Genomic DNA, 25,708 nt, shown 5'->3' with positions numbered 1-25,708 from the left:
GTTTTGGCACCCTTGTCAAAAGTCATTTGACCATATATGTGAGGGTTTATTTCTGGGCTTTTTGTTCTGTTTCATTGGTCTCTATGTCTTTCTTTATGCCAGTACCATATTGTTTTGATTGCTGTAGCTTTGCAGTAAGTTTTGAAATCAAGAAGTGTGAGTCCTCCAGCTTTGTTTGTTCTTTTTCAAGATTGTTGTGGCTATTGAGGACTCCTTGAAATGCCACATGAATTTTAGAATGGGTTTTTCTATTTCTTTTTTTTTTTAAAGATTTTTTTTATTTTTTCCTTTTTCTCCCCAAAGCCCCCCAGTACATAGTTGTGTATTCTTCGTTGTGGGTTCTTCTAGTTGTGGCATGTGGGACGCTGCCTCAGCGTGGTCTGATGAGCAGTGCCATGTCCGTGCCCAGGATTCGAACCAACGAAACACTGGGCCGCCTGCAGCGGAGCGCGCGAACTTAACCGCTCGGCCACGGGGCCAGCCCCCAAGGGTTTTTCTATTTCTGCAAAAAACATCATTGGGATTTTGATAGGGATTGCACTGAATCTGTATATTACTTTGGGTAGTATTGACATTTTAACAATATTAAGTCTTCCAATCCATGAACATGGGATGTATTTCCATTTACTGGTCTTCTTTAATTTCTTTCAGCAATGTTTTGTACTTTTCATTGTACAAGTCTTTCACCTTCTTGGTTGGCTTTTAAGTATTTTATTCTTTTTGATGCTATTGTAAATCGAATTGTTTTCATAATTTTATTTTCATATTGTTTGTTGTTAGTGTATAGAAATGCAACTGATTTTTGTGTGTTACCTTTCAGTCCTGCTACTTTGTTGAATTCATTTATTCATTCTAACACTTTTTTTTGTGGGATCTTTAGGATTTTCTACATATAAGACCATATCATCTGCAATCAGAGAGAATTTTACTTCTTTCTTTCCAATTTGGATGCCTTTTATTTTTTTTCTTGACTAATTGCTCTGATTAAAACTTCCAGTACTATGCTGAATAGAAATGGTGAAGCCGTGTTTTCTTGCTTTGTTCTTGATCTGAGAGGAAGATCTTTCAGTTTTTCACCATTGAGTGTGATGTTTGCTGTGGGTTTTCATCTATGACTTTTATTATGTTGAGGTAGTTCCGTTCCTTCTGTTCCTAGATTTTTTAGTGTTTTTGTCATGAAAGGGTGTTGAATTTTGTCAAGTTTTTTTTCTGCATCAGTTGAGATGATCATGTGATTTTTTTTCCCCTTCACTTTGTTTGTGTGGTGTATTGCATTGATCAGTTTTCATATGTTGAACCATCCTTGCAATTCCAGGAATAGATCTCACTTTGTCATGGTGTATAATCCATTTAATATGCTGCTGAATTTGATTTGCTAGTATTTTGTTAAGGATTTTTGCCTGTGTGTTCATAAGGGATATTGATCTGTAGTTTTCTTTTCTCGTAGTATCTTTGTCTGACTTTGGTATCAGGGTAATGCTGGCTTCATAGGATGAGTTAAGAAGTGTTCCCTACTCTTCGAATTTTGGAAAAATTTGAGACGAATTGATATTAGTTCTTTAAATGTTTAATAGAATTCACCAATGAAGCCATTGGGTCCAAGGCATTTCTTTGTTGGGACACTTTTGATTCAATCTCCTTACTAGTTATAGGTCACTTTAGATTTTCTATTTCTTTATGATTTTGTCTTTGTTGGTTTTGTGTTTCTAGGAATTTGTCCATTTCATCTATGTTATCCAATTTGTTGGTGTAGAGTTGTTCCTAGTACTCTCTTATAATCCTCTTTATTTATGTAGAATTGGTAGTAATGTCCTCACTTTTGTGTCTGATTTTAGTCATTTGAGTCATCTCTCTCTTTTTTTTCAGTTGATACAGCTAAAGTTTTGTAATTTTGTTGATCTCTTCGAAGAATCAACTTTTGGGTTCATTGATTTTCTCTATTGTTTTTCTGTTCTCTACTTTGATTCTCTATGCTCTAATTTTTATTATTTCGTTCCTTCTGCTAGCTTTGTGTTTAGTTTGTTCTTTTTCTAGTTCCTTGCATTATAAAGTTAGGTTGTTGATTTGAGATCTTTCTTGTTTTTTAATGTGTTTATAGCTCTAAATTTCCTCCTTAGCACCACTTTCACTGTGTCCCATAAGTTTTGGTATGTTGTGTTTTCATTTTCATTTGTCTCTAAGTATTTTCTGATTTCTCTTGTGATTTCTTCTTTGATCCATTGGCTGTTTAAAAGTATGTTGTTTAATCTCTACAATTTAGTGAATTTTTCAGTTTTCCTTATGTTATTGATTGCTAACTTCATCTCGTTGTGGTCAGAGAAGAAACTTTATATGATATATTTCTTTTTAAACCTATTGAGACTTAATTTGTGGCCTAACATATGGTCTGGGAAACGTCCCATGTGCATGTGAGAAAAACGTGCATGCTGCTGTTGTTGGGGAGTGTTCTGTATAAGTCTGTTAGATCTAGTTGGTCTACTGTGTTATTTAAGTCTTATGTTTCCTTATCTTCCGTCTGGTTGTTCTATCCATTATTGTGAGTAGGATATTCAAGTCTCTAACTCTTATGGTAGAACTAGTTATTACTCCCCTCAGTTCTGTCAATTTTTGCTTCATTATTCTTATGGTCTGTCATTAGGTGTTTAAATGTTTATAATTGTTATATCTTCTTGCTGTATCAAACCTTTTATTAATGTATAATGTCCTCATTTGTGTCTTATAACCTTTTGATTTGAAGTCTATTTTGTCTGAAATTAGTACAGCCATCCCTGCTCTCTTTTGGTTACTATTTGCGTGGGATATCTTTTCTCACCCTTTCACTTTCAGTCTGTTTGTGTCTTTGGATCTAAAGTGAGTCTCTTACCTTTATGATTTTAATAAAATAATTGAAAAAAAGTAAAGTGAGTCTCTTGTACATGTCATATATTTGGATCTTGTCTTTTTATCTATTCTGCCAATCTCTGTCCTTTGATTGGAGAGTTTAATCCATTTACATTTAAAGTAATTACTGATAAGGAAGCACTTCTGTCATTTTGCTATTTTTTCTATATGACTAATAGCTCTTTTATCTCTCATTTCCTGCATTACTATCTTCTTTTGTGTTTAGTCAATTTTTTGTAGTGAAATGTTTAAATTCCTTTCTTATTTCTTTTTGTGTATGTTTAATAGCTGTTTTCTTTGCAATTACTATAGGGATTACATTTAACAGCCTAAAGTTGTAACACTTTAATTTGAATTTATACCATCTTAACTTCAATAACGTGCTAAAACTGTGCTTCTTTACAGCTCCATACCCACCCCTTTCAGTTGTTGATGTCACAAAATTACATCTTTATACATTGTGTGCCCAGAAACATAAACTAATAATTCTTTTAAAGGCATTTGTCTCTTGAATTATGTAAAAGACAAGGCTTCGAGTTACAAACTGAAGTTACTATAATATTAGCATTTAGACTAATAGTTGTTTTTTTCTTTCTTTATATTAGTCTCTTAAATCATATAGAAATTTTTTATAATTTCCCACATATTTACCTTTATCGAGATCTTTATCTCTCCATACAGCTTCAAGTTACTGTCTAGTGACCTTTCATTTCACCTGCAGGACTCCCTTGGGCATTTCTCACAGGACAAGTCTTAGTGGTAACAAACTCCCTCAGCTTTTGTTTATCTGAGAATGTCTTAATTTCTCTCTCACTTTTGAAGGACAGTTTTGTTGGATATAGGAGTCTCTTTTTTTTTTTTTTTTAAAAGATTGGCACCTGAGCTAACAACTGTTGCCAATCTTCTTTTTTTTTTTTTTTCCTGCTTTTTCTTCCCAAGTCCTCCCAGTACATAGTTGTATATTTTAGTTGTGGGTCCTTCTAGTTGTGGCCTGTTGGATGCCGCCTCATCATGGCCTAATGAATGGTGCATGTCCGTGCCCAGGATCCGAACCAGTGAAACCCTGGGCTGCTGAAGCGGAGCACATGAACTTAACCACTCGGCCACAGGGCCAGCCCCATGGATATAGGATTCTTGGTTGACAGTTTTTCCTGTTAGCATTTTGAATATATTGACCCACTGCCTTCTGGCCTTCGAGATTTCTGATGAGAAATCTGCTGATAACCTTATTGAGGATCCCCTGTATATAATGAGTTGCTTCTCTGTTGCTGCTTTCAAGAGTCTCCCTTTGTCTCTGGCTTTCAAAAGTTTGATTATAATGTATCTTGATGTGAGTTCGTCTTACTTATAGTTTGTTGAACTTCTTGGGTGTTTATATTCATGTATATCATCAAATTTGGGAAGTTTTCAGCCATTATTTCTTCAAATATTCTCTCTGCCCCTTTCTCTCTCTTCTTCTGGGGCTCTCACATGTGAATATTGGTCCACTTGATGGTATCCCACAGGTCCCATAGGCTCTGTTCACTTTTCTCTGGTCTTTTTCCTTTCTATTCCTCAGACTCAATACTTTCCATTGTTCTGTCTTCAAGTTTAGTGATTCTTTCTTCTGCTTGCTCAAATCTGACTTTGAATCCCTTTGATGGTGAATTTTTCATTTCAGTTATTGTACTTTTCAGCTCCAAAATTTCTTTTGATTTCTTTTTAGGTTTTCACTCTCTTCATTAATCTTTTTTGTGTGTGAGAAAGATTGGCCCTGAGCGAACACTTGTTGCCAGTCTTCCTCTTTTTTGCTTAAGGAGTAGTGACCCTGAGCAAACATATGTGTCAGTCTTCCTCTATTTTATGTGGGACACTGCCCACCACAGTGTGGCTTGATGAGCAGTGCTAGGTCCATGCCCAGGATTGGAACCTGTGAACCCCACGCCAGCAAAGCAGAGTGTGCGAACTTAACCACTATGCCACTGGGCCAGCCCCCTCTTTATTAATATTTCCATTTTGTTCATACATAGTTTTCCTGACTTTATCCACATCTTCCTTTAGTTCTATGAGCATCTTTAAGGCAACTGTTTTAAAGTCTGTCTAGTAGATCTGCAGTCAGGTCTTTTTCAGGGACAGTTTTTGTTGATTTATTTTTTCACTTTGAATGAACCATATTTTCCTGTTTGTTTGTATGTTGTGATTTTTTTTTATCGTAGACTGGGTATTTGAATCTAATAATGTGATAACTCTGGAAATCAGATTCTCCCCCTTCCCCAGAGTTTGCTGGGTTTTGTTATTGTTTTTGTTTATTTAAATTATTGTAGGCTGTCTGTGCTGAGGGTCAGCCTGAGGTATAAACTTAAGGTCTTCTCAGGTCTTTTCTGAGCCTTTCCCTGGGCGTGTGTGGTCATGTTCTCATTTTCCCTTTATAGGCAGTTGTTTTTGAATGTCCTAGTCTTTAATATCTGGTTCCCAAAAGGGGAAAAAGAGGAGGATGAATGGGGTGGTGGGGAGGTGACAGCCCTTTAAATTCCCTGGAAGTCACTTTAGCTGGAGGGGGTGGTGGTGCAACGGTAGGAAAGGTGCAACAACAAAAGCTACTGACCTCTTTGTCTACAACCTCTGTGATCAGAAGCAGTAATCTGCGATCAGAGCATAGATCCCTGATATTTAGAGACCAGAGTCCTTTGTGCTCACCCTGGCTCCCACAAACTGTGTGCATGTTGCTCCAGGAACACATGCATAGATGCCTTTCCTGAGGCTGGGATGGGGAAAGGGTAGCTGCAGCAGTGCCAAGAGCTGAAGTTAATTGCACTTTACTGTCCAAGTCTTCCCCTGGAATTTATAGGCCTTCAACTGACTGCAGAGTTCCAAAATAGTTACATTAGACTGATTCTGCCAGTGCAATTATTGTCTGGGTAGAGAGGCAGATTTCTGGTGCTTCCTACTCCACATTTTCCCATAATCCTCTTTCTTTACACTTCTTGACAGGCCTTTCATTCTGTGGGATGGTTCCAATGTTTCTTCATGACTGGACTCAGGCTCATCCTTGGCAGCAACGTCACATAAATTATGCTGTGCTCTTCTCACTGTGGCACATCAGAAGGCATAGGTGATGTTGACCTTGCTCACCTCGTCAGGTTGATGTCTGCTGGAGTTCTCCATATTAAATTCTCCAAATTAAATTGTAATTGACTAGTATTTTGTGGAGAGGTATTCTCAGATTTCACCAGTATCTTGTTCCTCATCAAAGCTCCATCACCACAGCACCAGCATTCACTGAAAACTTTTCTCAATACCTCTCTGGTGATACTTTCTTTAATCAATTTTTGTTAAAGAAATTGGGTTATTTTTCTTATAGACTTGTCCATAGTCTGGGTTTTGCAGATTTCAATGTTGTGTGTCATTTAACCTAGTCTAATGATCCCTGTATTTCCTGCAGTTCAGTAATTAGTTCTAGAGACTTCATGAGGTTTAGGTTCAGGTTTTTGGGGAAAGGGCAAAACCACTTCAGGTGGTTCTGATTCTGTGTGCTTCCTTCAAGAGGTGCACGATGTCTGACGTCTCTCTTTTTATTTATTTATTTATTTATTTATTTTTTAAGATTTTATTTTTTTCGTTTTTCTCCCCAAAGCCCCCTAGTACATAGTTGCATATTCTTCGTTGTGGGTCCTCCTAGTTGTGGCATGTGGGATGCTGCCTCAGCGTGGTTTGATGAGCAGTGCCATGTCCGCGCCCAGGATTCAAACCGATGAAACACTGGGCCGCGTGCAGCGGAGTGCGCGAACTTAACCACTCGGCCACGGGGCCAGCCCCTGATGTCTCTCTTTTTATGATGCTGGCAGCCTTTGTCTGGATCTATTATTTCATTAGGGGTTGTAAATTATAATGAAATGCTAATGGTACTGGAGTACCTCTATAAAGAGAAACATTTCAGCAACTACTTTGGTTACCCCAAGGTAGGGACAGAATTAATCCTTTCATCTTATTTGCCAGTTTTTAAAATAGTGGGTTGGTTCCACTAGCATCTTCTGAAGGCGCTAATGAGGTTTGTTTGGTTCATTTTTATAGTATCATTGTGAACTCATGGATTTCATAACTACAATTGTATTTATTATCCTTATTGATGCTCAAGTTGTCCCATCTTTGGCCACCTGGAGCCATTTCAGCTTGACTCCTAACTCTCTTGATGCAACATCCGTTGTCTTTTATAACATTCCTTATTTTGGGAATGGTCACATGTTCCAGGTTCATCTTGTGTATTTATTGCCCCAGACCTGGAATCAGCCATTTCTCCAAGAAGCCCTGGTTCCTTTTATTTCCCCCAAGACTTTGGTCTATCCTCCTGCATCCCTGGAAATTATCATTTTCCAGTGCAGGAGGCAGAAGGGACAGTGCTTTTAGGGTTAGGAGACCTGACATATCTGTGACCTGGAGGGAGGGAAAAGCAGAAGATGTAGTGGCTCAGAAAGGCATTACCCTTATGGGGTCCATCACACTTCTAGGGACCAGATGCTGTGGGAGATGCGCTGCATAGGTTATCCCACTGAATCCTTGCAATGACCTTCTGAGGTAGGCTTTCTCTCCATTTTACAGGTATGAGAACCAAGCTTAGAGAGAAGATCAAATAAACTTCCCTAAATTCCCACAGCTCAGAAGGGCTGGGACCCATGTTTGAACTTGAGTGTGTCTGCTGTCAGAGCCCATCTCTTTCTTCAGTCAGGAGGAGGAGGAAGGATCATTGACCAGGCGCAGTGTCACACAGGTGTAGATGACTTCCCTTAGGGTATGGCTCTGGGCGTGAGGCCCTATCCTTTGTCAGGCCTGCCACCTTAGACGCTCAGATCCTGTTAACTGGTGAACACTCAGCGCGGGTTCCTTCTTTCCTCCTGCTTGCCCCTCCACCAAGCAGAGTCATATAGCTGCCAGGACCCCTCCCTCAATTGTGGATTTAGACAGAGATTATTGGTAGCAGATTCTCAGGAGGTTGTATTGGTTGCCTGGTATGCCCTGAGCCCTGGGAGTGAGATACTATCCCTGTCTTTGGTAGGATTCTTTTGGCTGGAGATTAGGGGAGACCAAATAATTGTTTGGGTGGTGGGTTTTTTTTTTAATGAAAATGAAATAAAATATTGAGAACTGGGAAACAAACATCAGTTGGGAGAGTTTTTCAATGACCTTCATTTTATTTTTTACCCACGATAATATTGTTATAATCAGACATTATCTGCCCTGGTTTCTCAGTCTTCTGCTGGTAATGTTTCTTTTATTTCAAAAGTAGCAGAAGTAGAGACCTTAATGCAGATCCGTGGACACCCCTCTGGTTCCTGTTTCTCAGGGCGGGGCAAGGTGACCCATGAACCTCTTCTATAACTTAGATGATTGATGGTGAGGACATGCCCCTGATACCTTTTTCTTTCTCTTTTTAAAGATTTTATTTTTCCTTTTTCTCCCCAAAGCCCCCTGGTACATAGTTGTATATTTTTAGTTGTGGGTCCTCCTGGTTGTGACATGTGGGATGCCGCCTCAGCACAGCTTGATAAGCGTTGCCATGTCAGCACCCAGGATTCAAACCAGTGAAACCCTGGGCCACTGAGGCAGAGCGTGTGAACTTAACCACTCGGCCACGGGGCCGGCCCCCCCTGAAACTTTTCTCATTTGAGGCACAGAGGCAGCCTTTCTATTTGCTAATACAGATGTCACAAGGTAGCAAATCTGTGTAAATTCTCCAGACAGATGGAGAAAGATCAGAATTCTGCAAAACATCTTGTCCTTTCATTCCCTTCCCTTGCTGATAAGTTGTCCACATTATCTTTTGGGAAACGAAACAGCCAGCCTCTTGCAAAGCCACGCTCAGGAGCCTATGGTCATTGTGAAGCCCACACTTCCCAGGTGGAGGAGGATGGTCACAAGACCAGTGCAGGGTTTTCCAAGGCTCACCTGGTACATAATCCAGGCTGGACATGGAGAGAGACTTTCCAAAGATCTGATAAACAAACTGCCCCCTGCTTCTGCAGACATAACACCTAACTGCCCACACCCTGGGGGAGGATGTGGGGAGAATGGTATCAGAAGAGAGGACACATCTCCTTCCCACATGGCCTTTGCCCTTTGTGTGGAAGTTTGATCTTTTAATATTTCAAATAGGCCATCTCCAAAGTCCTTGGGAACTGGGCTGGTCTGTGTCAACTTGGCATTGCTGCCACTCCCTGCTGAGGTCTCTGTATTGCAAAAGAGAGGCCAGGGACTGCATTTCCCAGAATGTACCTGTCCTCAGCGGTTCCAGGATAGGTCACTGATGAGAGGCCCTTGGTGTGTTTTGGAAGGGGAGACTGCTATTCACAAGAAGTGGTAGCAGGCAGATGATGGAGGAGCTGTGAGTTTCACAGCAGCTTCCAGATAATTTCTTGAGAACCCTCTGTCTCAGTGCTGCTGGCTTAAGCTGTTAATGAAGGCTTCCTTGACCTTCTTTCTCCCATTCCATAATCCCCTACATTCAACCCCTTTGTATATGATATACATAGAGTGATTTCTGTTTTCCTCCTCACACCTTGACTATTAAAATAACTGGGTCAAACCTCAAAATTCCTAAATTAACATATATGATGGGAGAAACATGTATTCTTCACCTGTAACCTTGGTTATAGGGAACCTCCAAAGGGAAAGGCCATTTAAAGATACCATATTGGTTAATGGAGCAAGCAACAAGTTTGAAAACTTCCAAGTCTTCTGTTCATCTTATTTATTCCTTAATTTTTATCAAATTATTAATATACATGGTTTAAAAAAATTAGTTTAGAAAAGCTTCTAATGACATATAAAAAGCCTCCACCCATGTCATTATAAATTTGTCCAAACCCATAGAGTGTACGACATCAAGAGTGAACTGTGCTGTAAACTACGCATTTTGGGTGATAATGGTGTATCAATGCAGGATAGTTAATTGTAACAAATCTACTACTCTGGTGGGGGATGTTGATAATGGGGGAGGCTATGCATGTGTGGGCATAGTGGGTATATGGGAAATCTCTGTACCTTCTGCTCAATTTTGCTACAAACCTAAAACTCTCTAAAATATAAAGTCTATTGAAAAAAAAATCCTCTACCTCGTCTCTCCCAACCTCAGTCCACTTGCCTAAAGTGGCCATTTCTAGCTTTAATTCTTATGGATACCTCTAAGTAATATGTCTTTACTGTTTCTTGGCTCATCAGCCAACGATATTAATGAGTGACTTCCCACTCTATTAAGTGAGATTTTCTCTTTCATTGGTCAGTGGGTCAGTTGGGGATTGGCTGATCTACACTGGCTTGAGCTTGGCTGGTTAAACAGACTTCAAGCTGTGGGTCCAACTGAACTTGACTTTTTGAGGCAAGTTGGGCTCTGGTCTGCTCCATATAGATTCATACCAGGGTCCAAGATGAAGAGGCAGGAGCTCCTTTCAGGGCCAGGAAAGCTCTTCTCATGATGATGGCAAAGGCATAGAGGGACGGCTCTGCTGTGCAGCATATTTCACACCCTGCTAACGTCTCATTGGCCAAAGCATGTCACGTGGCCAAAGTCAAGGGTGGAGAAGTGCCCTGTGAGTCTAGTAGCAGGAACTGCAAAGTCACATGGCGAAGGGCGTGGATACAGAGAAGGGTGAAGATTTGGGGCCATTTGTTCAATCTACCAGACTTCTCTTAATTCTATTATGTTATAGACTTCTCCTTGAGAGACAGTATTTTAGCTCAAATAATACCACAACACAGCCTTGTCCAAAGGTTGACTTCTTTTAAGTGGCTGGTAAACACTTGCTGATTAGTTTCTCAAATCTCAAAATTGCCACAGGGTTCTGAGAAAGAATTCTGTTAGAATGTTTAGGCTTGGAGGATGAAAAAGTTCTGGTACAAGTTCTTCAATGTCAGCCTGGCTTGAAACACCTTTGTCCTCGTTCCCTTCTATGTAGTGAAGACTGTCTTCAGATGGTGTGTGGATAATGAGTTGCTGCAGAAACATCATTTGATCTGCCCAGATGATTACTACAGTGATACAGTGCCGTTTTGCTCTGCACCTAAAGGTAATGCTTCTTTACATTCTTAGAGCCTCTGATATCATTCCAGAAAAGTTCTTTAGTAGCAAGACCACATCAGCCACCTTTGCTGCTATTTCCTCATTCATATATTTTTTTCCCTTTTTAAAAATTTTGATAGTGACTATTGGGAATGTCAAATCTGAGTACGCCACTTCCTTACTAATTCCCTAACACTGCAAGACAAAAGTCTCAACTCCTCAACATGGAATATGATGTTCTTGTCAGTTGCTCTGTGCCAAGAGATGTGAAAATGTTTAGAAATGTAGTTGAATAAACCAAGAGAGGGAGGGTCTGAAGACGTTGATAGGCAAGGGAGCAAATTCCTCATGGAGTCAGATGTGGACCTTTGGGTTTTCCCATACCCCATACAGGAAAAGCACGACTTTTTATCTTTTGAATTTGGAGGGAAGGTAGGGTAGGCAGGCAGAGAAGGATGTGTATGTGTGTGTGACATTGGGCCAATTTCCTGTGATATGGGAAGCAAGATCTTCTGAGAATGAGTGGGGTGGAAGGCTGGGTTGTGGGCTTGAGCAGGGAGGTAGGTTTTTGGAAGAGTCACTGTGTGGATCAGGAAAAGTCACTGTGTGGCTCCTGTGGCCAAGCTTCAGGATGGCCTTGTGGTGCCAGGCTTAGAAGACAAGCTCACGAGCAGCCCCCATTGGTGGGACTCTTTGATGATCTCTGGGGCTTTGGAGTTGAAAAGGTGTTTGGGGTGGAAGAATTGGGATCCAGAGAATTGAGGGTGCCGAAGAGGAAACGGTTCCACTGACAGCCCCAGCCACGTAGAGAAGTCAGGCCAGAAAGAGGTAGCAGAATCAGGGATCATGAGATATTAAGCCACTTAGTACTTTAGTGGGAAACTCATTGTCTCATGCAGATAAATAAGGTGGAATTAACATGTATTGAGGATTTACCAGGCCTTGTGCTTAGAAATATGTGGTGATACCAGTTTCATTGCATTCTTGCTAGCAGTGAATGTTCTCATTTAACCTTTTAGAGATGGTCTTATAGATATAAAAAGCTAATACAAACTTTTATCCCTCATGTGAACTTTTTAAGAAGCGTGTTCACATATGGGGTATGTGTACGTGTGTGTGTGTGACAGTGGTCTACTCATGTTCTTTGACCGTGTTTGACAACTGAACAAATGCTCTAGTCCTAAGTCTTGAGTCCTTAGAATAAGTTCCAGGAGTAATTTATGTGCTTAAGAGCAATTACATCTGGTGTAGTAAATATGAAAGTTTAGGAAAAAATATCAAGCTAATTGTGGCTTTGGTGTTTTTATTTAGTCATCTTAGAAACATCCACCTCCTCACCTTGGTATGGTCATTTAATTTGTTTCCTTGGTGCCATAGGCACCTCTGTCCCTGGATATGCAAAACAGACAATTAGTTGTGAGAAGCGTTCCATCCCAAAGAAAGAGCTGAGCAAGGAGTCTGAAGCTTCATGCAGGAAGACAGTCACTAAATTTGAAGACCAGTTAGACTACACTGTGGACAGCCTGACATGGGACTCATCTTTAAAGGCCAAACTCAAGACCAAAGAAACTTCCAAGGTTAGTGTTGAAGCCTGTGCACAGCGGTGTGTGTAGGCAGTGGGGACAGGGAGATGATGAGCAGGAAGGAGTTGTAGATGACACAAGAAATTGTGATGGGTCCACAGCGAAACAGAGAGGAGAGGTTGTATCGCCTGTGTGTGGGTTATGCTGTTGGCCAAGATGTCAACACACACAGTCCCTCTGCCTGTCATTGACTCTCTACCTTTTTGTGTTTCAAAGAAAGCAAGTCCACCAAAGAATAAAAACTGGATGAACCACTTACGTATGCCACAGAGAGAACAGGAGCGACGTCTGCTTGCCAGAATGGAGAGTCGAAACCGCTTCCTAAAAAACCCTCGATTTTTCCCTCCTAACACTCCGCATGGAGGCAAATCTCTTCTCTTCCCTCCAAAGAAGCCAGCACTGATAGGAGAATTCCAGAGTGAAAAGCTGGGACAGAGGTGGGTCTTTGCCTGACTCATATTCTCAGAAAATCTGACCCTTTAGAGTATAACCCAGAAGGTCCTAGGTCTGGTCTGGCTCATGGAGGATTCTAGATTTTTGGAGGGCAGGGTGTCAGTATCAGAACATAGCAGGGGTGGCCTTTGGACATTTTCCAGAGTCCAGGGTTTGTACTTTTCTGACCTGCCAGGGTCTTGAGGAATAAGGATTAGTGTTGACTCTTTGTTTATGTCTGAATAGTCTGGTTCAAATGGGAGAGATCTCTATAGCTATGTGCTCCTTCCATTGGATTCATATGTCTTGGAATATGAACTTAAACATAAAAATGTTTAAAATTTGATTAATTACAAATAATTACTATGAATTGTGATTTTTTTCTTTAAGAGAGTGCCTTGGCTATATTTCAGAAATTGTCTTTATGAAAGGAATGAGTTGCTTCATGGGTTCATAGTTTCAATGGACTTAAAGCTTAATGTTTCTTTGTTAGACAAATAAGATATTTTTATTAAAAAAAATTAGAAAAGACTATTGCAAAGAAAAACAGCACCTATATTAAAAACCTAGTTAACACATTAATGTTTTAGCTTCCAGAGTTTTTCCTGTGCATATTGAAGTGAAATATGCAGCTACATACAGTATCTTCATAAATATCTGCTCATGCTGTAAAATTATTTTATAACCCTTAACAGCAACAACAAAACACAACAAATGACATGTTGTGAATATCTTTGGCTTGGATGTGTTTATTTTACGTGAATCAATTATTATATAACATTTCATCACTTGGATGAAACTAACAGCCTTTCTCCCCCTCTCCGCCTCCCACAGTTGTGATGATGTTCCAGTGTTTCTAGCTAAGCCACCAATTGGGTTTTTCACAGATTATGAAATTGGGCCAGTTTATGAGGTAAAAAATCTTGTTTCTTTACCAATACCACTCCATCGGCTTCCTTTTTAAAAAAATCTTTATTATAGAATTTTAAAACCATACACCAAACTAGGGACAAGACTATAACGAACCTTGGGTGCCCCTCACTCAGCTTCAATAGTTATCTACATTCTGCAAATCTAGTTCCATCTGTTAGCACCACCACTTCTCTGTGTGTGTGTCTGTGTGCACATGCATACACTGGAGTATTTTAAGGGAAAGCCTAGATGTCAGGTCATTCTTCAGTTAATACTTCAGTATCTCTAGCAGATAAGAACTTTTAAAAAATAAGCATTATCACACCCAGCAATATGAACAATGATTCCTTAATATCAACTAATATCCATCCATGTCTAATTTTCTTCCATTTGTTAAAAGAAATAGTCAATTTATAATTGGTTTCATTGAATCAGAATCAAACATTGCATTTGGTTGAAATATCTCTTATTTATTCTTTAATTCGTAATCTTCCTCCATTTCCTACTTTTTGAAAATGCCATTTATTTGTTGAAGAAACTGCTGTTTCTTACATCCTGGATTTGGCTAATTGCATTATTGTGGTGACATGAAACATGTTCCTTTATCTTATTTTCTATAAACTTGTAGTTATATATAGGCATTTGATTCGATTCATGTTCAGTTTCTTTTGGCAAGCATACTTTGGTGGTGGCGTGTATTTCTTGCATCCCATCGGGAGGAGCTTGATCTCTGGTTTTCCCATTATCAGTGATGAATGGCTTCAGGTGTTGTGAGCCTGATTCCTCATTTATAAAATTCTGATCAACCTTTTATTTGATGATGGTTTTAGTAGCCCCAGATGATTGTTGCCTAGATCTATTTCTTTTAAATTAGGAGTTACAAAATGGTGATTTCTAATTCTATTACTCCTCCTGCATTTATTAGCTGTGATTTTCTGTTTTAGTAAACTTTAACTTCTATTCCTGTCCCCTCTTCATTGTACTCTCCTTACTCCTACAGATAACTATTTCTATTACTTTGGGTTCTTCCATTGTTTCTTTTTGGACTCATAAGCAAGTATGTAGATATATTTGAACCCCCTCTCCTTCTTACTGTCCTCTATTCCTTGCTGGTTTCACTTAACAGTATATCCAGCGAATCCCCCAAGAACAGTATATGGAGACTTTCGCCATTCTTTTTTCCCAGCTTCCTTCTTAATGCTAGCCTCCCACCATCCTGAGGAATCAGATCAAGACCAAGCTGCCAACTCTGCTCACCAGGTGCAAACAGCTAGGCCTAATCATGGCGCTCCTTTCACACGCATGTGGATTGCACTTTTCAGTTTAAAGAGCATTTGCCAATCCATAACTCCTTAGGAACTCTCAACCACCCATGGCACAGGCAGACGAATATGTCAGTCCTATATGCTAAGGAAAGCATTTTGTTTACTTCTTGAACTTAACAGTTATGTGTTCTCTTTTGGACGTCTGTGTCTGGCTATCACATTTCAAAGACAGTTGGAGAAGCTGGCAAGGACTCAGAGAAAGGGAGCTAAAATAATTTCAGTCGGGGAGTAGAATGGGGCACAGGGAGAGCTGCCCAGGGACATCTGAAAGCTATTTATCTGCAGGACTTGAAGGTGCCGTCTGTGAAAGCCTGTGGGTGAGGCACACACAGCCTGCATGAAACAGTCTCCCATCTGTGCCTAGCTTCCTCCTGCTCAGCCCTTTCCTCTTGCTTAGTTGTCACTTCTCTGAAAAATCACCCTGACCTTTCCTGACTGGATTAAATGTCTCAAGGCAGGCTCTTTTTGTACCATTTGCTCTTTTGTGGCACAATTTTATATTTATCTTTCCCACTAGACCGTAAGGTCAACAAGGCCAAGAATTATTTCTGGGTTTGTGTTATCATTTTACTGTTAGTATCTGGCATATTGTAGGTCCTCACTAAATATGTGCTGACTGAATTATGCAAATACTTGATTATATGGGTCTACCTCTCAGCCTTACCTATTCTGATAAGGTAAATCAAGAACAAATGAAAGGTGCCATATTCTACAAATATATATATATATATATATATATATATATATATATATATATATATACACGTGTGTGTGTGTATATACACATATATGTGTGTGTGTGTGTGTATGCATGTGTGTGTATATATATATATATATGACTTCCCAAGGAGTTTTGGTAAGTTGGTGAATGACAGCTCACAAATGGATTAGTAAGGTATTTATTCTTTTAGAAGGTTCCTAAACATAAGAAATGTTAAAATATATATAGGGAAGTATATGTAAAATAATATTAAAATTAAACAAAGTACAATGTAATGATTATGACTTTGTAAAATTGAGTACATATGACTGTAAGAAGCCACCCATGGTGCACAGAGAATCATACATAGTTTCAGGGAAGGATTTATGGTATCATTTTTTCCGTAAACTTGTATTGATATTGATGAAGCCTTTTAAATTAAAAAAATATATTAATAAGAATTATGTTTTTCACTGTTGTAGAAAGAAGTTACAATAAGGAAAAGGGGAATGCTAGAATGAACTTTATGGTGCTAGATTGTAGTTGGAGGTATAAATATGGATTCATGGGTTAAAAATATGTGTGTATGTGTGTGTATTACACATACACACAGATGGATAGATACAAGAATAAATATAGATGTATGTCAATGTGTAGATTAGTGCACTTGCATAGATTTCCTACTTGTATGCACTGAGAGGGATGGAAATAGTGATACCCAGTAGCAGATCTAAGTTGCTAAGTACTGTTCTCCAACAAAAGGAACCAGGGCTCCTTGGAAAGCTGGTTGATTCTACGGTTGAGGCCGGGAAAATATAAGATGAACTAGAGCATCTAATGGTGCCAGAAGGTAAGGAAGTGCTGAAAAGAGAGAGAGAGATGGGGAGGGGAATGTCAAAAGGACACAGCTCCCAATGGCCAAAGTTGGAACAATTCAAGCAGCAAAATAGATAGTAATGGTATTTGATTGTAACCCAAAGAATAAAATAAATATTCATGAGTCCATAGTGATATGAGTAAATATCTGAATAAATAAGTGGGGAAGAAGGGACAACTCTTTGTTACAGAAGAATTCTAATTAATAATATAGAAAGAATGAGAGAAATAAGAGATCATTGTTAGATATCACACTAATCAAGTCTGCAGGTAAGATATACCAATAGATGCTAAAATTAGTGGGTAAAATTTTAAGCAGAAACGGATAATTGCATAGTCTCTCCCCGAGTGTTTAGTAATTACAAAGGAAAAATAGTAACTGTAGCATGGAGAATCTTGGCAGACACCACTTTAACCAGGTGATTAAGGTTAACAACACCACTAAGACGACACGTCAATATCATATACCCCTGCTATGAAATACTGAGAAGGGCACATCACTTTTGTGCCCTTGCAAATAATGTATAACTTCAATCTAATCATGAGTAAACTTCAGGCAAACCCAAATTGAAGGACATTCTAGAAGGGCATTCTACACATTAACTGACCAGTACTCTTTACAAGGCTCAAGGTCATAGACAGCAAGATTGAGGAACTGTCACAGATTGGAGGAGACTAAGAAGACATGACAACCTAATGCAATTTCAGACCCTAGATTGGATCCAGGAATGGGAAAAGGATGTTACTGCACAAACTGGAAAAGCCCACATGGTTTATTTAATATCTTGTCCCAAGCTTAATTTCTCAGTTTTGATCATTGTTCTATTGTTATGTAAGATGTTAACATACGGGGAAGCTGCATGAGGAGTATTTGGGAACTCTCTGGATTATTTTTGGAACTCTTATTAATCTATTATTATCTCAATATAAAGCATTAAAAATATGTGTGTATTGGTGGGGCAGGCCCCAAGGCATAGTGGTTAAGTTCAGCACACTGTGTTTCGGCCGCCTGGGTTTGCAGGTTCAGATCCCTGGCATGGACCTACACCACTTGACAGCCATGCTATGGTGGTGACCCACAAATAAAGTAGAGGAAGATTGGCACAGATGTTAGCTCAGGGCTAATCTTCCTCAAGCAAAAAAAGAGGATGATTGGCAACAGATGTTAGCTCAGGGTGAATCTTCCTCAAGAAAAAAAATATATATCTCCGTGTGTGTTTGTGTGTGTGTGTGTGTGTGTGTGTGTGTGTATTGGGGAGACTTCCAGCTATGGCAGTATTGTAACTAGATAACTTGAAAGAACAGGAATATACAAAAAATGAAAATTCTAGAACTGAAACTAAATACTCACTAGAAAGGCTTAGTAGCAAATGAGACAGATGAAGAGAAGACTTGCAGATAGGTCAGTAGAAATTATCCAGATTAAAGCATAAAGAAAAGGATGAAAAATTACACAAAATAGAATTTTAAAATGTGTGACATAGTAAACAGGTCTGTTGTATAACTGAAGTCCCAGAAAGAGAGGAGAGAGAGAGAGAATGGCACCGAACCAGTTTGGGAAAAAATAATGTATGAGAATGATCCACAGGTAATGAAGACATCAAGCCACAGAGTAAGCACTAACAATCAGAAGAAGAATAAAATAAAATAAAAACATACCCAGGCACATGATAGTAAAATTCTGCTCAACCAAAGTGGGGAGAAAAATTTAAAGCATTTAGAGAAAGAAGACCCACCACCTTCTAATGGAAATAAAAGAAGCTAGAAACTATTGGAATGGAAGCTTCAAAGTGATGAAAGACAGTAACTTTCAATCTAGAATTCTAAACCTGGTGAAAATATTCTTCAAAAATGAAGATAAAATGAAGACATTTTCAACAAACAAAAACTGGTAATTCATTACCAGATAATAATTCATTACCAGAAGACCTGCACCAAAGGAATTCTTTAGTCAGAAGAAAATGATACCATATAGAAGCAGAGAAATGCAAGAAGGGATGAAAAGCAACAGTAGGGTACGTTTGTGGAGGAAAGTAAATTAATATTAAATATAAAGTAACTATAATAATGTAGTTATAATAATAATATGTGTTATTTAAAATATATGTAGAATTAAAGACATGACAAGTGTACTCCATAAGTGGAAGGGGTAAGTAGATTTAAAGTGTTCTAAGATCCTTGGATCATCTTGGAAGTGTATAGGTGCTAATTTCTATGACAACTTTAATAATTCAGGGATGCTTGTTGTAATCTCTGAGCTAATCATTATTTGAAAAGTAAAATAATACAAAAGTAACAAGCTAATAGATGGGGAGATGGATTTAAAAAAGTACTTGATTAATCTAATGGCAGGCAAGAAAGAGAAAAAGGAACATGACTGCTAGTGTGAATAGAAAATAAAAAGATGGTAGATTTAAACCCAAAATTATCGTAATTACATGACATGTAAATGGACTAAGTACTCAGAAGGATCATCAGACTGAGTGGAAAACCAAAAACCAACTAAACACTGCTTATATGAGATAACCTTAAAAGTAAAGATACAAAAAGGTTGAACATATAAGGATGGGGAAAGATATAGCAGACAAACCTTAAGCGAAAGGAAACGCATGTGGCTATACTAATATCGGGGAGAGTAGACTCTATGGCAAGAAGCATTAGTAGTAAGAACGAAAGAAAGAAAGGAAGGGAGGGAGGGAGAAGACACTTCATACTGATCAAAGGTTAAAAAAATTTCATCTAAAAGGTACTACTTAAAATTGGTATACACTAATGATTTAGCCTGAAAATTTTGCAAGACTAGAAGAAAAACAGATATGATAATAAACATGTAGGAGATTTTAACATTTTTCTCTCAAATGTAAAGAGCAGATAGACAAAAAAAATCAGTAAGGATATAGAAGAATTGAACAGTATAATTAACAAAGTGTATCTAATGGAGTTATGTATAGCACTATACCCAGCAATTGCAATATACATTTTCTTTTAAAACTGCACATGAAACACTTACCACATTGTCTATGTGGTAGGTCATAAGGCAATTATAAAAAATTTTTAAAGGACTAAAAGCATACAGAGTTCAAACCTGGTGGACTTTATATCAAAACCAATAACAAGAATATAATTAGAAGCTCCTTAAATATGTAATTTAAGCAACTTGTTACTAAACTCATGAGTCGAAGAAGTCATAATGGAAATTAGAAAATAATGAATGATCATTTTTAAATGACACATCAAAGTTTGTTGGATGCAGCTAAAGCCATGCTTAGAGGAAAATGTGTAGACTTATATTCACATGTTAGAAAAGAAATAGTCTGAAAATTAATTATCTAGGTATATGTCTCAAAAATTGGAAAAGAATAGCAAATTAAGCCCCAAAGAAAGTGGAAGGAAGAAAATAATAAAAACAAGAACAAATTTTATTGAAATACAAAACAAATATGCACTGGGATCAGCAAAGCCGAAAGTTAATTCTTTGAAAAGATTAATAAAATCAATAAATCCCTAGCAAAACTGATCAAAAAGAAAAGAAAGTACAAATTCACCAATATCAGGGGAAAAGAAAACATCATTATAGATCCAGCGGACTTTAGAAAGATAACAAGAGGTTTATGAACAACTTTATGTCCATAAATTTGAAAATGTAGATGAAATAGACAAATTTTCAGGAAAATACAATTTACAAAACAGATACAAGAAGAAATAAAACACCAGAACAATCATATGTTATGACATTGAATCTGTAATTTAAATCCTTCTCGTAATGTTCTAAAATTAAATTATGGTGATGGTTGCACAACTCTGTGAATATGCTAAAACCATTGTATTAAACACTTGAAACGGGTGCGTTGTATGGCATGTGAATTATATCTCCATATAGCTGTTTAAATAAACAACTGCAAAGAAACCTTCCCACAAATAAAATTTCCAGCCCTGATGAATTCACCAGTGAATTCTTTCTAACATATAAGGAAGAAATGCAACAATCTTTTGCAAACTCTGTAGATAATGGAAAAAAAGGAAATACAACCCAACTTGTTTTGTGAGACAAGCATAACCTTGATACCAAAACCTGAAAAGAATTATTATAAGAAAGGCTAAACTTTGCCATGAACAGAACTTTGGAATTCCTAACAAAACATTAGCAGACTTCAGCTTTATGTAAAAATGGTAAACCTCACAACCAAGTTGATTTGCTCTAGCAGTGCGAAGTTAGTTTAACATTTGAAAAGCAATCAATATAATTTCCCACATTAACACAGTAAGGGAGAGAACTCATAATTATCTTCAATAGATGCAGACAAAATTCACTATCTCATAATTTTTTCAAAACTCTTAGTAAACTAGGAATAGAATAAACCTTTCATAATTTGATAAAAGGTATCTACAAAAATAAAGCATTATTCACAGATGACATGATTGTGTATCTAGAAACCTAAATGAACCTACAGATAACTTATTGGAATTAACAGGTGAATTTATTAAAAGTCTTCACGTGAAGTCAGTATACGAAAACCAATTTATTCCTTGTGCCACAGCAAACTATTATAAAATAAATTTAAAACATGATACTATTTACAGTGCATTTAAAAAAATCAAATTTAGGAATAAATTTAAATAAATATGTGCAATACTTTGACAGAAAACTAAAAATATAATTGAAAAAGATTAAAGGAGACCCAAATAGATGAATAGATATACCCAGTGGTATGCTGGAGCCAGGTTGTATTAGCTCTTGAGAGCTGACCATGCACATCTCTTCCAAACTCTGTGTTCAGTGATGTTACATTAGTGTCTTGAAATCAACCATAATGGGAGTCTTTACACCACAGAAATCTGCAAACACTATCAAATCAGGGCTCTCCCTACCCCCAAGTCAGTTGTTAAACATTTACCAGCATGCTGTGGAATATGCTATATTCATGGATTGGAAGATTTATTAACAGATGTTGTCAGAGAATAATTCAGAGGAATTAGTTATCTGCAGGCTCATTTGAGGAGTAATCGTCAATACACTGTTGTCAGTGAACAAAGGCAAAAACAGAATTTGTAACAGAGAGGAGAGAAAAAAATTTTAGTCTGGGAATAGTGAATCTTGTTTGCGTAGTTTGGGGATAGCAAAGAGGGAAGTTGGGCAGTCTGTCCTTAAGCAGGCAGAATAAGGGTGTGAAAACAATTTCAGCATTTTTAAAAGTGAATTTTCCAGAAAACCTTGCAAAATTAATTGTGGAATATATGTGACAGACTGTGTCTTCCAGTATCCTCTGTTAGTACCTCTGTCTTAGTCCATATCTGAACCATTTCCCTCATGAAAATTTCTCAGCTCCCCCCATTTTGGTCAAAAGTTTGCAAAGGAGAGGATTTAACCATAAGGGCTTTAGTCTCTGATGCAGAATGATTATTGCATGTCAATTTGATATTGGCAGAATATAGCAACATTTAAACACCTGAATATCAAACAGTGGAGGAGAATGAAATATAGGAGGGTAATGATAAATATTGTAAGAAACACTTGGGAGCTATTTTATATCCAGTTTTTTGCTCGGTGTAGATCTAATCGACAGAGTACATCTGAAAGATCAGTTTAGTCAATTTTAGTGAAGTAGTTGGTTTTCTTCCCCTTGATTGATTCATCTTTTTCAAAATGTGTACCCAGGTACTGTAAAATCTATTGGCTGTTGTATAGAGTTCATTTTCTTGGCCGATATTCAAGCACACATCTATTAAGAATCATTGTAGATAATGACGTTGTGTTAGTCTAGCCTAAAATGAGTTATTTCGTTTGAAGTCAATATTCCTTTTGCTTCTGAAATTATCCCAGATTTGTCCAGCGGAAGCCTTCCAGGTTGTCTCCTGTGTTCTTTTGACACAACCTAGCATTTTTTTTGAGTACTACCTTACAATCTGGCATTACAAGATGTTTCAGGTTCATCTTGTGCTCTCTTTGTTCCAGTTCTGGAGTCAGTTTCTAAGACTCCCTGGTTCCTTTTAGTGGCACATGGTGTTTAGAAACCAAGATCTAACCACCAGAGGTGCTATTTTCAGGGTATCCAGGGTATCTTCACTTCTAGGTGCTTTCAATGGACAGAGCTAGAGAAAAATAGCAGTTTCATGGGTCCACTCGTATATGTGCGTATATCTGCATACACATGTGTGTACACGTATACACACACATATCCATACACAGGTACGTATGTGTTTAAAATCACGACTTCACCTCTAATTACAGTTAATTCCACAGTGCTTCCTCCCATTCCATGCTTATAGCTCCCTTCTCCCCCGGTCATCTGAAGAATCTTGGGATAAAATTCTACTTCTGGAAGTCTCTGCATCTAGTGGCTTTTTAGTGAGCCTCAGGGTCAGTTCTCTCCATGGTGACTGGACGTCCAGTTGCGGGATTCCAGGCATTTATAAAGTGGGAGGTGTATATCCCACATGTATTATGTTCTGGAGCTTAAGAATAGCATTTGTGGTTAAAAGTACTTGATAGAAAAAAACAAATACTTGAAATGGTCCTTTCTGGCATGGTTTTTAGGGCAGCTTTCACTGCTGTGTCTTTTAATGTATTCCGTGTTCCAGTTGCTATAACTATGTAACAAGTTGCCCCAGGACTTAGTGGTGTAAAACAAACCACTGATCAGATAGGACACAGCAGGGGCAATTTATCTCTGCTCTGTAATGTCTGGAGTCTCAGCCAGAAGACTGCGGGCCAGAAGTATCTGAAGTCTCATTCACTCACAGGTCTGGTGGTTGATGCTGGCTTTCTTTTTTTGTTTTTTAACTTTGTCTTTTCTTTTTTTGAGGAAGATTAGCCCTGAGCTAACATCTGCCACCAATCCTCCTCTTTTTGCTGAGGAAGATTGGCTCTGAGCTACCACCATGCCCATCTTCCTCTATTCTATATGTGGGACGCCTGCCACAGTGTGGCTTGAGCAGCGGTGCATGGGTCGCACCCGGGATCCGAACCAACGAACCCCTGGCTGCCAAAGCAGAATGTGTGAACTTAACCGCTGCACCACTGGGCCAGTCCCTGATACTGGCTTTCAGCTCAGACCTCAGTTCCTTTCCTGGTGGGCCTCTCCCTAAGGCTTTTCCACATCAGCTAGTTCCCTTCCCTTCCTCAGATCGCAGTAGCTGGTTTCCCCAGGGCAAGCCTTCCCAAAGGAAAAATATAATCTGCTGCAGTCTATTATATAAATTTAATTATATCTAGTGATGTCCCTTAGAAAAACACCTTGCATATTTTGGGCATGTGACTGTGTACATAACAGTTATTTACCTAGCTAAACTGTAACGTTTAAGGATAAAAACATTTTCAAATTTCCGAAGTCTTTAAACATTTATGTCCCATGTACCCTTTCTCAGGAAACTCCTAGGGAACTTGCTCCCCTAAGAGAAGTGTGTAATCCAAGGAAGAGGAAGGCACGGTACGTGGGAAAGGAGAGATCCAACATCGGAGAGAGGGGAAGGAAATCCCCAGGTTAATAATGGTTGAGTTTTCTAGTTACTGTTGCTGCAAAGCAAATTCCCCAAAGCTTAGCAACTTAAAACAACCCTTTATTATGCTTACAGATGCTTTGGATTTGAAATTCAGACAGGGCACAATGGGAATGGCTTGTTCCACAATGTTTGAGTCCAAAGCTGGTAAAAGCCAATGCCTAGGGCTGGCTTGAAAGTTGGGTGCTGGGATTATCTGAGGCATTCTCACTCACATGGTAGTTGATGCTGGGTGTCAGTAGACAGCTGAGGCTGTCTACCAGAGCACCTGTACGTGGCTCCTCCATGTGGCCTGGGCCTCCTTGCAGAATGGCTGCCTCAGAGTAATCAGACTGCACATGGCAGCTAAAGGTGAGTATCAGAACTTCTGAGTGAGTATTCTAGCAAGCCAGATGGAGGTTGCCTCGCTGTTTATGACCTCACCTTGGAGGTTACACGGCACTGCTTCCTCTGCATGCTCTAGGTTACAGGTGAGTCACTAAGGTTGGCCCAGATCTCAGGGGACGATACATAGACCTCACCTCTCAATGGGAAGAGTGTCAAAGAACTTGTGGATGTATCTTAAATCTGATGCAGGGGTTGTCCTGGATTATAGTTAGCAATAAGTGTTGCAGGCAACCAGCCCAGACTGGAAGAGGTCAGAAGGCTCTAGGAGAGGTTTATTTGTGAGGGTGACTTTGATAAGAGTCTCTGATATGTCTGGACACCTTGGGAAGAGATTTGTAGAGCAGTAGAGAGAGAGTGAATTATTGATAAGTATATAGCAAGCAAAATAATTAGTTGATTATTAACTCCAGGAAAATAAAAAATTGTATAAGAGAAAGAAAGGAATCACTTCATGCTCAGCTGTGAATAGCATCTACATAGTAATAATAATGTAGACATTAATTACTGGTCTAACCAGTGACAGGATATAACTTCTAGTGGGAAGATGGGGGAGAGGAAGGGCATGTCACGGGGTGACTTGGATATGGGAGAAGAAAGAATATCCATATCATCCATCCATAATTAATTCCTAAAATTGAAAGGAAAAAAAAGGCATGCTATTTGGAGACCTGAAAGTAAATTCCGAAATAATCAGCTAAAGGAGGAAAACGTGTTTGCCTTTGAGGAGTGGGACCTGGCAGGGGTGGGAGTGCAGGGAAGAGGGCAGGATTTCTAGTTTCAAAACCTTGTAGAACTCTTTGACTCTTTATGTGGCTGTCCAACTTTGATGAAAATAACTTTATAAAAAAACCCCAACTTTCTACGAAAATGTACTCCAGGCTTAGCTATGTAGGTATATACTGCCAAACATTCAAGCTAAGCCCTATTGTATCTGAACTTTTTCAGAGAGTAGAAAAAGAGGGAATGGATCCTGATTTTTAGGTAGTGAGTCTGCTATGGTGTGAATGTTTGTGTTGCCCACACATTCATATGTTGAAATCCGAACCCTCAAAGATGATGGTATTAGAAGTTGGGGCCTTTGGGAGGT

At 38.7% G+C, this 25,708-nt stretch overlaps 1 protein-coding gene across 4 annotated transcripts in view; it reads left to right on the top strand.

Annotated features, from left to right (window-relative positions):
* The window catches only part of DLEC1 (DLEC1 cilia and flagella associated protein), a 67,078-nt gene that overhangs the window by 3,705 nt on the left and 37,665 nt on the right, over positions 1-25,708 (top strand). For all 4 annotated transcript variants that reach the window (XR_011527511.1, XR_011527512.1, XR_011527510.1 and 1 more), the window contains exons 3-6: positions 10,806-10,916; positions 12,287-12,486; positions 12,709-12,929; positions 13,759-13,837. Coding sequence is in view for 1 of the 4 variants with exons in the window: in XM_070577260.1 (XP_070433361.1) it covers positions 10,806-10,916; positions 12,287-12,486; positions 12,709-12,929; positions 13,759-13,837 (611 nt within the window). In the remaining 3 variants the exon portion in view is untranslated. The remainder of the gene's footprint in view (positions 1-10,805; positions 10,917-12,286; positions 12,487-12,708; positions 12,930-13,758; positions 13,838-25,708) is intronic.

The sequence above is a fragment of the Equus przewalskii genome, chromosome 15 (genome assembly GCF_037783145.1).
Source record: "Equus przewalskii isolate Varuska chromosome 15, EquPr2, whole genome shotgun sequence".
NCBI lineage: Eukaryota > Metazoa > Chordata > Mammalia > Perissodactyla > Equidae > Equus > Equus przewalskii.
Note: the sequence above shows the minus strand (reverse complement) of the source record. Positions and strands in the feature narration are given on the sequence as shown.